The sequence below is a fragment of the Triturus cristatus genome, chromosome 11 (genome assembly GCF_964204655.1).
Source record: "Triturus cristatus chromosome 11, aTriCri1.1, whole genome shotgun sequence".
Taxonomy (NCBI): Eukaryota; Metazoa; Chordata; class Amphibia; order Caudata; family Salamandridae; genus Triturus; species Triturus cristatus.
The window spans coordinates 234,989,779-235,005,004 of NC_140594.1; the positions used below are offsets into that span (position 1 = coordinate 234,989,779).

A 15,226-nucleotide genomic window follows, 5' to 3' on the forward strand; every position below is an offset into this window, starting at 1 on the left:
TGCGTATTAACGCATGCGTTGTAACGTCATACATCTGTTACACACACATAACACACATTGTGTATTTATACACACACTCACACACAAAACAAAGCAAAGCCCAAATCAAGACCAACTCCATGCCTCAAATGCCATAGGTTGCAGAAGGCCATGAAATCGGGCTTTCAAGATTTCTCTGTTATGTGCCCGTCATAGAGTACAAGCTCACAGTTTAGCCTTTCAGTCTACTGTATTTTACAACCAGTCACCTCCCTATATCATTGACGTGGAGACACACCCCATTCTCTATTACAATATAGAATTCATAGATACCTTTGCATGTGCTTACATGATGGTTGTAGCCCGCCCCTGTGGTCCTAACACTTTTTTCCCTGTGTGTTTTCCTGCTAGATTCTTTCACAGCACTGTCCTGTAGTCCTGTAATAGGAGGTCTATCTTACCTGCCAAATGAGGTCCTCTGTGGCCATCTCTGGATAGAATTGTTCTTAAATTGTTATTTCCTCTGGTATTAGGTGATCTTCTGTTCTGTCACTGTTTGGTGGTCTTACATATGGGCAAAGACTTTGATCAATCTGGCCTTTAAGAGCGCTCTGTTTTTTGCTAGAAGGGTAAAGAAACGTCGTATGTGGTTTTATCTCCATGGTCAGTGTTATTATTTATTCTTTGTGAAGCCCACTTTCTTGCAATCTCCAAACTGAATTGTTCTGGTGTTCTTCATGGGGACATTCATTCACTCACTTGTCTTTGCAGGTGTCCTGGTATCACTGGTGTAGTGTCATGTGGTGCTTGTGGCTTCTTTATTTTAATACACTAGTGCTCATATGTGGTCAGCCCAATGAATCTTGTTTTTAACTGGAACTCTCTGCTCCCTGACCTAACTGTCTTACTCCGCCTTCTTTCATAGCCTCTCCATGCCAGTGGTTTGTACAAGCTAGAGAAAAGTGGCCATGTTTGATTTGGTCGTGGGAGCTTTCAAGTATGGTGTCTTCTCGAAGAGGAAGAGAGGCAGCTCAGTTTTCCTAGAGGTGGGAGGGTTGTGTCCCCTTCTTCCAGCAGAGGCAATGGATGCCATTTTTTATTTTTAACTAGATCATCAGAGTTATGAAGTGGTATGAGGTTGCTGGCATTGTATAACACAGGGCACGGCAGAAATCATGTTGGCATTTGGTTCAGATATGTCCTACATTAGTTCCTGAGGCTCCCTTCTTCTGAACTTTGTTTGTCCCCTTAGTTTCCAACTCGGTGTCTTTCTACAGAGGGCGTTGCTGGGATTATCCATTGGCTGTTGTTTACACACTTGCTTGTTCCTGATTTTGTGTGTTATATTGATATTTCCGCCACCAGATCTATTATAGCTCCTGTGTTTATGTACAAAGTAAAACACCAGTGCTGATTCTAGTCTGTATGTATGGCAGCTGCATTCAGGTTATGGATTACAGGATTACTTGACCAGTCTCGACATGGTGAAGGTCTGAGGTGCGGTTTCATTGTGCTGTATTACCCTTTTTGCTCTTCAGCCAGTGTGCAAGAGTGTTTGTTGTTGCTCATTTGTTGGTGTGCATGCAAGTCAAGTCAAGTCAAATCACTTTGATCGATTCTTGTTCAATAACATCATAAAAGCACATGACATACAAAACGAGGAAATTCATCATAAACATTTCCTATTAAAACCGTCTATTATAAACAAGTTCAAACTTAACCCCTTGAGTGCCCCGTCCTTTCCACGCCCTGTGCCGGGCGTTTCATTAGCGGGCGGGGCTCATGACGAGATAGTCTCGTCATGGGCACAGCGCAACCGCGGCCCATGACGAGACCATCTCGTCATGGGCACTCAAGAGGTTAAATTTCATTCTAAATTAATAAACAATCTCCTAGTCTTCCAAGAGAGGCATAACAAGGACGCAACACTATCACAAACAAAGATGTCAGATAATGATTTTAAAAAGAACAACCCTGGGCATCATTACCTCAAATGATATTTGCCCATGAGTGGCAATATGAATCTTTTACGATGGTTCAGATAAAACATACAAAAGAAGAAGATGTGCAAATTGGATTGAGTAGGCACACCATCGCATGGGCAGGTTCGGAAGCTCGTGTAATGAGAAAATTCCGGATGGATAAGCCAACATGCAGGAAATCAAATTTAGGCGGAACTAAGTAAAATAAATCTATGGTGTTGGGTTATTGCAGAATGTAAATATGGGGCTATCCATTCTTGATTTCTCGGTCCCTCTAAGTAAGAATTTACTGCGTGTTTTGAGCTATTGGTTTTAAATCTTTCTTTTACCATCTGATTTAAAAATCATGTTGTAATCTCCATTTTGGAACTGGTAGAGCAATTACTTGGGGTTTCAAATATATGTGCTAAACCAAAAGAGATTAGACTATTTTTGACGTACATAATCCAACGGATCCTATGCGATTGTTCCAATAAAAGCAGTCTGCAATGAACCTTTAAGTGAGATTAAGGGATTCCCTTCTCCAAACTGCCATAAAAGAATAGGAGCACGCCTAAGCAGATCGGACATAGATGGGGCATCCTATTCTAAATGACAGATAAAATTTGAACAACTTATAGGAAGACCTATTAGGTTTTTCCAGAAGATGTTTTCAATAAACTGGAGAACTGAAATGTTAGAATGTCCCCAGATACCCGCCTCATATGTTGCAACCACCAGTTCCCACGTGCAAGGCTAGGAATTTGGGCGTGATTATGGACCAGAAACTGGATTTTGGGAAGCAGGTTAGTGGAGTGGTTTCAACATGCTCCATATCCTTAGGATATTGAGGAAAATAAAATTGTCTCTTCCTACGGATGGTTTCAGGTTAGCAGTCTCAGCATTTATTCTGTCGCGCTTGGACTACTGTAATAGTCTGTACCCGAGTCTGAAAAAAAACATCTGCACAGACTACAGATGGTACAAAACGCGGCGGCGAGACTGCTAACAGGCACTCCCAGGTTTGCCTCTGTCCGAGAAGGAATACGGAAACTGCACTGGCTGCCGGTATACAGACGAGTTCATTTTAAGGCGCTGTGCACAGTATTCAAAGCATTGAAGGGCAGTGGCCCAGAGTTTTTGAATGAGTGCTTCAAGTGGTATGTGCCAGGGAGAGCACTGCGCTCCGCCGAAAGCAAACTGGTGGCTGTGCCCCGGATAAAAAAGGCCAGCTGGGGAGGAAATACGTTTTCCTATGGTGCAGCGATTGCTTGGAATATCCTGCCGGCGCACATTAGGAAAGCTGAGGAGCTCCTCTCTTTTAGGAGGGGTTTGAAGACCTGGTTATTTAGGGACTGAGTCTTCGTTCTCCAGGGAAGTTCAGTGTGCAGCGCCAGGACACCCTTGGGTATAAGTGCGCTTTATAAGCTCCTAATAAAAATAATAATAATAACTGAAATGCAATTAGCCATATATAATTTTTTGACCATATCTAGGGGTTTAGCACCCAACATTTTAATGAAGAAGTAGAACGCAATGATATTTTTTACAAACATTTAGCCCCTAATAGTTATCATGTGAGACTATTTTAACAATCTATAAAGGTCACTTCTAAATATGAAAACGTGTCTATCTGTGCCACTTTCCTATCTTCTGTGTAAAAAGTCAGAGCCTTCTTTTCCTTACGGACAGTAACTAAAACACATGACTTTGCATTAGTTTTCGGATCCAATTTATGCATATAATTAACATATATGTCTAGCAATTTCTGGAGTGCTAGGCCAGTACAAGCAATAAGCACTGCATCATCCTCATAGAGGAGAATAGGGATGCACACCTGATTCATCTTCAGAACATTTGGCTTGGCTTCTAACAGGGGAGTCTCCACCCCATTAGTGTAGATTGAAAATAAAAAGGGGGCCAGGACACATCCCTGTCAAACCCCCCTGTTTATCGAGAACCACCTAGTGCGCTCTCCCTGCCTCCCATCCTGAACACAGGCCAAAGCCGTAGAGTATAGCTGTCTGATGAAGGTAATAATTGCCTCGTCAATGCCCATCTCCTTTATTATCCTCCATAAATGATGGTAGGCAACGCAATCAAATGCTGCAGATAAGTCCATAAAAGCCAAGTATAACTTGCCCTGTTTGACTTGAGTATACTTGGCAATAAGGAGAGTTAGAATAAGGCACTGATCCTTGGTACCTTTCCTTTTTTTAAAACCATAGTAAGCTGGGATCAGGACGTTATTATTAGTGGCCAGTTCCTCCAATCTATTCGATAGGACTCGTCCAATGAGTTTGGCGGTACTATCCAAAAGTGGAATTGGCCTGTTTTTTTTGGCTCAGATTTCTCGCTCTTTTTGTAAATGGGGATTAAGATAGATTTCGACCACGAATCTGGCGGGCCCACAGTAGCAACAACATTAAAAATGTTTGTCAGTACCGGGTCCCATGGATCCGGCTGCTCTAAAAAGAAATCTTTTGGAGTACCGTCCAGTCCAGCAGCTTAATTGGTGGAGCACTGCATAAGAGCTTCCCTGGCCTCAGTGTGGTTAAAACAGAGGATAGATTTCATAGATGACATGTTGTCTATCAGCAGTAAATTTCCTCCCTGGCCAAAAGGATAAAATATTTTGGAAAAATGAGCAACCCAGCGTTCACATGTATCTAAGTTTTGGTCTGTAGATGTTTTTGGAAAGGAAGAATTGATTACTAGCCAAAACTTTCTAGAATTGTTTGTAATAGCAGCATATTGAAGTTTTTCCCATGCCTCCTCCTTCAACATTATTAGTATATTCTTCCTAGCCTCTTTAAACTGATGGTGCAAGAGCTTGACTTGATCTACATCCTTAGGGGCAATCGTAAGCGCCTTATGTAGATTTGCTAATGACGTTGTGCAGTCTTGTTTGAACCATCTGGGGGCCACAAAGTTAGCAGTGAAGCCTTTTTTGCTTAGGGTATTTTTCACTTCCACTAAAATTAAATCAAAGGCAGGCATTACCGGGGACGTGACATTGGCCGATTTTAAGCAAGTAATAATTTGGTGTGCATGCATCTACTGGACCCCAGTGCATCCTATAGGTTTTCAGGTTTTCTGGTCTAGGTAGGATATGCATTGGCATCACATCACCATAGTTTCTTTTCAGTGTTTTTATTTTTATTTTTTCTTGGTATCAAAGTGTGTCTTACGTATCATATGTCATCACCCTCTGGTGCAGTCTTGTTTGTGGGCTGCAGCATGAGTAATAGTTACTAGAACAACAATTATAATAATTGAAGCAAAAGTTAGTTAATAATTCCTCTCAACCCTCCTTTTTTGGGATTTATTGATGAGAGTTATTGTCATTCGGGAGAGAAGAAAACCGATGACAAATAATTATTTTTTTTAAAACGTGGGGTACCAGTAGGTCACTTTTTGGGACGTACTGGTGGCGCATGTTACTGCTCCATATTTACAAGGACAGGAGAAGCCACCTTTTTCCTGTACTTTTAACTATGGTCCCTTTACATGTAGCACTTTGCGTGAAAGGGGCATTCCATGGGTGTTGCTTTGGGTGTTCTTTACTATTACTTCGTATTAACATTACTACGCATATTTTAGTTCGGAGATGCCTTTACTTAGCATGCATTTATTTAGCATGCATTTACTGCGCATGTTCCATTACTTAGCATGCACTTACTACGCATAATGGAGTTACAGTGCAAATTAAAGTTTTGGGGTACAGGGGTATTTTTAGGGGTCAGGGTGGGTTAGGGTTTTGGGGTATAGTGGGTATTTTTAGGGTTCAGGGTGCATTTAAGGTTTTGGGGTGCTGGGGTATTTTTGGGATTCAGGGTGCGTTTAGGTTTTGGTGTGCTGGGGTAATTTTAGGGGTCTGGGTTGGTTAGGGTTTTGAGGTGTGGGATTAATTTTAGAGTCCAGGGTGCATTTAGGTTTTGGGGTACTGGGGTATTTTTAGGGGCCAGAGTGGGTTAGGGTTTTAGGCTACATGGGGTATTTTGAGGGTTACGGTGCGTTTAAGGTTTTGGGGTGCTGGGGTATTTTTGGGGCTCAGGGTGGGTTAGGGTTTTGGGGGGTAGGAGGTATTTTTAGGGTTCTGGGTGCATTTTGGGTTTTGGGATGCTTCGGTATTTTTGGGGTTCAGGGTGCATTTAGGTTTTGGAGTGCTGGGGTAATTTTAGGTGTCAGGGTTGGTTAGGGTTTTGGGGTGTGTTAGGTATTTTTAGGGTTCAGGGTGCATTTAAGGTTTTGGAGTGCTGGGGTATTTTTGGCTTTCAGGGTGAGTTTAGGTTTTGGGGTGCTGGGGTAATTTTAGGTGTCAGGGTTGGTTAGGGTTTTTGGGTGTAGGGGTAATTTTAGGGTTCAGGGTGTGTTTAAAGTTTTGGGGTGCTGGGGTATTTTTGGGATTCATGGTGCATTTAGGTTTTGGGGTAATTTTAGGTCTCAGGGTGGGTTAGGGTTCTGGGGTGCATGGGGTATTTTGAGGGTTCAGGGTGCGTTTAAGGTTTTGGGGTGCTGGGGTATATTTGGGGTTCAGAGTGTATTTAGGTGTCAGGGTGGGTTAGGGGTTTGGGGTGTAGGGGGTATTTTAGGGTATTTTTGGGGTTCAGGGTGGGTTTAGGTTTTGGGGTGCTGGGGTATTTTTGGTGTTCAGGGTGCATTTAGGTTTTGGGGTAATTTTAGGGGTCAGAGTTGGTTTGGGTTTTGGGGTGTAGGGGGTGTTTTTAGGGTGCAGGGTGCATTTAAGGTTTTGGGGTGCTGGAGTATTTTTGGGGTTCAGGGTGGGTTTAGGTTTTGGGGTGGTGGGGTAATTTTAGGTGTCAGGGTGGGTTAGGGTTTTGGGGTGTAGGGGGTAATTTTAGGGTTCAGGGTGCATTTAAGGTTTGGGGGTGCTGGGGTATTTTTGGGGTTTAGGGTGCGTGGGTTAGGGTTTTGGGGTGCATGGGGTATCATGGGGTATTTCGAGGGTTGAGGGTTCATGGTTCATTTAATGTTTTGGGGTGCTGGGGTATTTTTGGGGTTCAGGGTGCATTTAGGTTTTGGGGTGCTGGGGTAATTTTAGGGGTCAGTGTTGGTTAGGGTTTTGGGGTGCATGGGGTATCTTGAGGATTCAGGGTGTGTTTAAGGTTTTGGGGAGCTGGGGTATTTTTGGGGTTCAGGGTGCGTTTAGGTTTTGGGGTAAATTTAGGTGTCAGGGTCGGTTAGGGTTTTGGGGTGCATGGGGGTACTTTTGGGGTTCAGGGTGCGTTTAGGTTTTGGGGTACTGGGATATTATTAGGGGTCAGGGCGCGTGCCAGGGGATAGGTTACTATTGAGATACATTTTTTGTTTTAAAGTACCAATAACGCGTTGTAACAGTATACGTAATAATTAACTGCGAAGTAAAAGCATTTATAATGAATTTGTATATACTTGCGAAGTAAAAGCATGCGCACTATAATCATGTGTAGTAAAGGTATTTGCGAAGTAAAAACTTCGAAGTAAATACCTGTGGGGTAACGGTATGCTAAGTAACATCATATATTTGAATTCTATGCCACCCTAGGGGCGGCCTAGCGAGGCGTAACGAGGAGAAATGTTTTCATTTCTCCTCGTTTTTTCCTCTTTCCATTCGTGCTGCATTCTACAGCTCGCATTGAGAGAGGAAAACTGCCTGTAGTGATTGTTTTTGTGCATGAAGGTGCCCCTTCCTGCACGAAAACAATCTGGCCATGACGCAGGCATTCTTGCACCATGGTGCAAGGGTGCCTGCGCATGCCAGCTGTTCGTGCGCCAGCGCAGATGAGATCACAGGAATGCAACATATTATTGTAAATATGTTGCATTCCTGTGCTTTGGAAGTGCTGCAGCGAGGGGCAGCCAAAGGGCTTGTGTTGCCGCGCTGCGGCACTTCCTTGTAAATCTGCCCCGTGAGTACATACTGCTTCATTCCAAAGTAATTTAATTGCACAGCGCTTCGTTCTGAAAGAGTTTGGTTGTTTGTCAACATATTTTGAACATATTAGATTATGCATCAAGGGCCATATGTAGGTAGGGACACATTTACCGACTCATAAATACCGAATTTTACCGATTCGGTATTTATGAATTGGTAAATGTGATGTAGGTAATCAATCGGTAATATTTACCGATTCGGAAAGGGTCGGTAATTTAGAATCGGTATTTACCGATTCGGTAATGATGCATACCTTCCCATTGATTCCTATGGGCCAGGAGGCCCATAGGAATCAATGAGAAGCCAGTTACCATTACCGAATCGGTAAATACCGATTCAGTAATGGGGGGAGCACATTCAAGGGTGGCAGGGTGTCACATTGACACCCTGTTGCACCCCTGATTCCTGCATGTGTGCACATGTGGCGGACATACGTGCCCTAAGGGCATGTATGTCTGCCACATGGCACTGTTATTTCAGCAAAATATTGCTTTGTGCAATGTATTCGGTATTTAGCACCAACCTATATTTGGTGCTAAATACCGAATTCTTTTTCCTAGACATCACTCATTTGAGTGTTACCTACATATCATTTCAGGATTCGGTATTTACCGAATCGGTAAAATTACCGATTCGGTAATTTTACCGATTCGGTAAATTACCGAATCCTGAAATATGCCCCCTACATGGCAAAAGCCAAAATACCGGTCGGTAAAGGGATTTTTACCGAATATCGTCCGTTACCGACCGGTATTTGGCTTCCTACATATGGCCCCTAATCTTTTATCCTATTGGCGCTCGTTACTGTTCACATCATGGTTTAATGATTAAGTTCACTGCCCCACACCCACCTTACAGTATTTTATAATGATGGCAATCCTTCACAGATAATACACAAATGCCTTATTTGTGTGAGCAGTTCCTGCATGGTTATGATCAAATGGGATTTTAACCCATCAGGAATGAGCCTTGGTTGTTAATAATCTCACAGTGTTTGATAGGGATGATATTGCTCGAATGGCCAGTTTAATATAAAGTTCACAACTTAAACAATGAATATTATGGTGTGAATATTTAATTTGTTGTTAGCTCTTCTCAAGAAGAATATTTTTTGTTTTAATTTAGAGTAAATGAGACACACGAGAGAGCAACTACCTCCGTGCTTTGCTAATGTCCTGTTAAACATCATTATCTCTGCCTGCGCCATACTTATTTTTTGCCAGTTACCGCTGCTACCACTATATTGCTGCCTGCTCCTTTGGGCCACAGAGTTATAGTTTGCTAATCACTATTCCGGCTATCATAATTTGTGGACTTAATAAACGATTCTTGGCTCCAAAGTCATGGCATTCAGTAAGCATGCAGAGATGTTTCTTTGTATTAACATTTGTTTAAAGAAAAGGTTATTAAGTTTTGCACGTATGAAAAGAAATGCATGGATATTTGTTTCCCATGGTAATTTTCCTCTATTTCAATGTTGCCCTATTTTTGTATTCTTCAAGTAGATTAGGGAAGAGGACAAAACTCCCACCCCATCCTCGCCTCCTCCTTTCTACTCTGTGATTCCGGGTGGGTTCATTAAACAGCTGGTTCGTGAAACAGAAAAAGAATCAAAAGAGAAGAAAGAAAAGCAACCAAAAGATGAAGCCCAGGTTGGTACTCAGGGCCGGCTTTAGGACAGTGCGACCGGTGCGCCAGCTCTGGCCGCTGACCGCGTGCAGACCTGGGGTGCTGACCTGGGGGGCGGGGCGCTGACCTGGGGGTGGGGCGCTGTGTTTAGCAATAACTTACGATTTAAAAACACCTTCAGCAGAGATCCTTGTGCGCCCAGTTTTCAGGCAGCATTAAAAATGTCAAGATAACTCTTATGTTTAATGTTCCTGCTGGAGTGAGGGATCAGAGTTTTATCTAGTGGCAGTTTTCACTGCCAGGAAGTAGTGCAGAGGGTTAATGTGCCTGCTGCAAAGAACGCCTATGCTGCAGATCAAGATCTTTATTTTATAGTGAACTATTGCTTTTGTCACAGAGATCCTTTTGTGACTGCAGTTCATAAGATACAACCCTAAAATAAACCACTGACTGTTACGAACTGCAACAAAAGAGCCGCATGCAAACTACATAAACCAGGTTAGGGCGTTCTGTTTTTCCCTAGTCTTTTTTTTTTTAATCTATTCCTAATGTTGCTGAAGAGTGTTTGTTTGGGTAGATATGCATTCTTATTAGTAAAGTTAGCCTTTATTAGTGCTTTAAAACATATGAAATGTATGTGGGAGAGTGGCTATGGAGCGATGAGGGGCACTTTTGACTGGTTGTCATGAGGGAATCCGAGGAGGTGGTCATGGGGGGTGTTCGGACTGGCACCTAAAGCGTGGGGTAGATGCTGTCTCAATGCATGCCTTTTACCACCATGTGGCATAATGTCTGCTTTGGGGAAATGCAGCATTCAGTAACAAGGTAGATATAACATGTCCTAATTTATCTAAGAATGCACGCCACAATTGTTGACCCACCGAAGAATGTTTCTTGGCAGAATGTTTAGACTAAGTTGACATATATTTAACAATGTCACATCGTGTCTCAAAGCAAACATAATTTGTAAATCTAATTGGATCGCTGAGGCAGACACTTAATTAAGTGTCATTTGCCATTAGTCACTGACATGAAAGGATGTTCTTCTATATATTAGAAAAAGCAATCAAGTTGTCATAAAAGTATTAAACAATCCAGGCGTGGTTGCAGACACCCTAATGTTAACCTACCATGGAAGAACCACTGAAGCGACTGGGGTCACAGAACAGGCATCACAATGTGTCTTCTTCCAGCTCGCCAGTACAAACATCATTTTGCTTAACAAAATGCATTGTAGAACAAAGAATATGCAAATAATTCCAAAAACGTGAGTACAATTAATTATACAAGGCTGTGGATAGTATTGCTTATTCAGCCTTAAATTTGCAGTATGTGATTTATTCAAGAAAGGCAATCGTTTATTTGCACCTTGTTATTGTTAAATGTTTTCCTTCCGTCTTATGTCGTCCTTTTCATGTGGTAGTAGTTAGTATATAATTTCAAAAAGCAGACATGGTCGTTTTGTTGTTCCACAGTTTTTAAGCAGGACCAGTGGGAGTCTGAGCATTCTGCTGTAATTGCCTCACTGTGTGGTTTTTCTCAGCATAATTTCCACCAGGTAAACCTGGCTTAATTTGTGCCGAGAAAACACATGATTGTGGGTTTGCACACCTTGTTGCATTACTGCACTATACCTCATTCTGAGATGGAACCTTGGAATGGTGTAGGACTGCCACACAGTATAAATACCATACATTATTTCTGAGTTGTCCCACTGTAAGTGAAGTAGGCTAGAGCCATTGCATAATGAAAGGGCTCTTCTGATACTGTGACCAGCGTTCCTTCCCCGCCTTGATTTGACCCAGAACACGTCCTACTGTGCATCCTTGACTGCCGGTTACCACTTCTCTGAAAATTGTTCTCTTATGTTTCCATTTAAATCAAGGCCACTTCGCACACTATGATAGCTCGACAAAGAATGCCTGTCAGTCCTATCATTTCAATAAAATGTGATATGGTAACTGTAATGTAAATTTAAAAAAAAATGCATTTGACAACAATCACTCCATCTTTCAATAGGTTACCCAAGACACAGCACCAGATGTTTTAAAGGTATGTTTATGCAAATTATTGATGTACAGCCACAGGGCAGTGTTTTCCTTTGAGGCCACTCCCCCCAATGTTTGTATCACCCTTTTAACCCTAATTTACAATTCCATCTTGTAATGAGAGCACCAGTCATACCCATAGCACCAGCTATTAATTGAAACCTTCTGCTTCCTTACTTGAGTATTTGATTAAATTATCCATCTTCTAACATGTTTTATCCATGTGTTTGTTTGCGTACTGGTTTAAACTGATGTGACCTATAGTGTATACATTTGAATGTATGGTCAACTTTCTTACTGTGTAGATGTCGATTTTATTTTACATACCTATAGTCACATTTTCAAAATGACAATGCATGCATGGCAGTAGAGGAAGAAACAGCTCTAAATAGGAAATTATTAGATCAAATGACATATGATACGCCACTGCTGATGATCAGTGGTTTTTGATAATTCAGACACGTTAGTAACCATTCGGCATAATGGTGAAATAGAAAAGTTGACCAAAAAGTTAAGCTGGAAAAGGGAGGGGGGAAGGATGGGCGGCGGTGAGCAGCACATAAGAGAAATGTACACAAGAGCTGTAGAGTGTTAACCCCGACCCCAAACCCCAAAGATAGATTTTTAAATCTGCTGTAAACTCTTGGGAGCCTATTTTAGCAAATGGGCGATGGTTCAGATCTTTACTAACCAGGAGCAGCTATTTGGTGAATGATGGGGGTTTGCGTCAATGCAATTTATGCAGTAACATTAGTAAAACTACCAAGTGCCAATGCAGCGATCAATAACGAGAGCAGCATTGGAGAAGAGGGTGTTTCCAAAAGTGGATATTGGCCTAACAGTCTGTGCATAATGCATCCATGTGTGGCGAATCAGAGACGCTTTTTTAGCCATTCCTTCTGAGTGAGAGTTATAGATGTCTCCAATGTATTAGGATCCAGATTTTTGCTGTAGAAAGTGCTGTGGTCATCAATATCCTCTAGTGAGAAGACACGCTCTCTATGTCAGAAGAATTATGTAATGTAGTCGGCTTAGTTTTCGCCAGTGGTGTGTAAAACATGCTAAACTCCTTGCTAATATGTAAACAACCATGGCCATGACAATAGAATCATGGATGTTAGTTCACCTAAAAACAAGAGGCAGTGGAAGTGACATGTGCCCTTTGACTCCGCTCTGAATGACATCATAGGAAGTGACATCATATGTCCCTTAAAACAATTCCATTACTGGAAGTGAGATTGTGTGATCCGTTAGCAAAATTGAATCACAGGAAGTGACATGGAAGTAGATAGAAAATTACTAACAGTACATCTCACTGTAGCAGGCCTACATCAAAAACCTTATGCATATAAACAATACCACAGATCCTTCTAAAACTGCTCCTAGAGAAGTCGTCAGCACCTCACAGTATTCTCACCCATAATGCTGCAGGCTAAAACAGTGCTTCTCAATTGTGCATTGTTTACATGGTGCGATGACTTTGGTAAAAACTCTACCAATGGGGCTCATAGATATTCAATGAGATGTTCAATGGCATATTAAATGAAATGCATATGATCTTTGACAGCTCATTACATAAGACAAGTGAAGAACATTTGCACATGGCGACAGTCCCCTCTGGTAACCACTGCCAACAATCACAACATGAAGAAGAGAAAAAGAAAAACCTGAAATTGTCCAAGATTGTAGTGTCCTCGCTACAAGTTTAACTGGAAACCTATAATTCATACAGAGGTTACTAGTGACTGTGTTGCGAACTGTGACTCTATACGTAAATCATATGGAATATAATTTAATGAGACACCACAACGAAAGCATAGTCATCCCCAGCCAGTCAACCAACAACAACTTACTCCATTAGAGTGCTCCCACATAAAGAAACATAGAATCCTTCACTAGATATATCCAATACAACACATCCCCCCTCTTATAACAAAAACAAATAATTGGTCAAATAAAGCAGAAAGTTCTTACTGTACATAATTATGTAAAAATATGGGTAGTCAGTGCGACCTTTGATTCCTTGTCACACGCTGATTTCCAGTTTCCCTGAAATCTCCCCCACCTGAAGTTGCATGTCCTCCACCATCCCACACTGGGGAGCATAACTATTCATCTAACATCAACATGAAACCACTACACATTTCGTCATCCACTTTGCATTCCAACCTTTCTGATACAAAGCAACTCTCCTAAGATTCCAGTTCTCCTCATTCTCATGAACCACTGAATAAAGGTGATATCTGAGTATCTTGAAAGTCCCCCTAAACATAGTCAGACCTTTGCCCATCCATCCTGATCTCATTTTGACCTAGTCACCAACCTTTACATGCCACTGCTCCATCACACAGGGTTTGAAACCATTCTCTCCTCACTTCAACCTCTCCCTCATCCATGCTGGAGCTAACTTACTTACTGGAAATCTGCCACGCATCATATCAAATGGCGACTTCGCAAAATTCTCATGTTCAGTTAAACAATAAGCCCACACCATATCCGTGACCATCGTTTCAACCTCTCGTCCAATCACTGCTGCCATTTGTATGGTTCCTTTGACCATCCTATTTGCCCTCTCAACAATGCTATTGACTTGTTGATTATATAAAGAAGTATGGTTGTATTTGACTCGGCAAGACAGCAAAAAGTCCTGCATTTCACTGGACATTAATTGAGTACCATTGCCCGTTATTATAACCAAAGAAAACCTTATATATTCCATTTATAAGACCAATAGTGGAACAGGTGGTTGCCTCTCCTACAAACTTCACAATTAACCACTTGGTGTACACATCCACCACCACTAGAACAAACCTTAAATTCCCTCTCAGTTCATTCATGGGTCCTGTGAAAGCTATACACAGGGTGTGCCAAGGTCTTCCTGGGTCCTCTATGCAACCCATGACTGACTGACTACCCACCTTCAACCTCTACTCTCCCTCCTTGAAACTAATTCACTGACATAATATCAAAATTAAACATATTGTGATACAAAAATATAGTGTCACAAATATCGATCACAAAAATATCATTTTCCTGTACATATAATGGTAAGTACAAAGATATCGCAAAACAATTTCGTTTTACACTTATATCGAAAAATATGTACAAGAATATTGTTTTTAAATATATGTGTATATATATATATATATATATATATATATATATATATATATATATATATATGTATATAGGGAGAGAGAGAGAGAGAGAGAGAGAGAGAGAGAGAGGGAGTTAAAAACTGTAAATTGGAAACATTAGAACATATAACATTAATACAATATAAATTAATTGTTTTAATAATATTCAAAAAATATGTACATATCTACTTTTTCAAACAAACACACACACACATATATATATGTCTGTATGTTTAAATACACATATATAATATACAACTATTAAAACAAATAATGAATATGATTATTTTCTATTGTTTTTAAATGTACTGATATAACAAGTGTATATATATATATATATATATATATATGGTGGAGCACAAGCTGCCAAACAAAATCGCACTGTTGACAGATTAAGACCAGATGTAACGTTGAACTCTGAACTCAGCTCGGCCCTGGAAAGCGAGTCTGAAGCTGAGACTCACAAGCTGACATAAAAAAAAATACCGGCAAAAATATCACTGGTCGATGAGGTTGAATTTTTTATGCCTCGAA

At 41.2% G+C, this 15,226-nt stretch overlaps 1 protein-coding gene across 3 annotated transcripts in view; it reads left to right on the forward strand.

Annotated features, from left to right (window-relative positions):
• The window catches only part of MYO18B (myosin XVIIIB), a 1,573,426-nt gene that overhangs the window by 147,034 nt on the left and 1,411,166 nt on the right, over positions 1-15,226 (forward strand). For 2 of the 3 annotated variants that reach the window (XM_085634172.1, XM_085634173.1), the window contains exons 3-4: positions 9,382-9,530; positions 11,527-11,559. In XM_085634172.1, coding sequence (XP_085490298.1) covers positions 9,382-9,530; positions 11,527-11,559 — 182 coding nt within the window. The remainder of the gene's footprint in view (positions 1-9,381; positions 9,531-11,526; positions 11,560-15,226) is intronic. The other variant, XM_085634174.1, reaches the window with a different exon arrangement.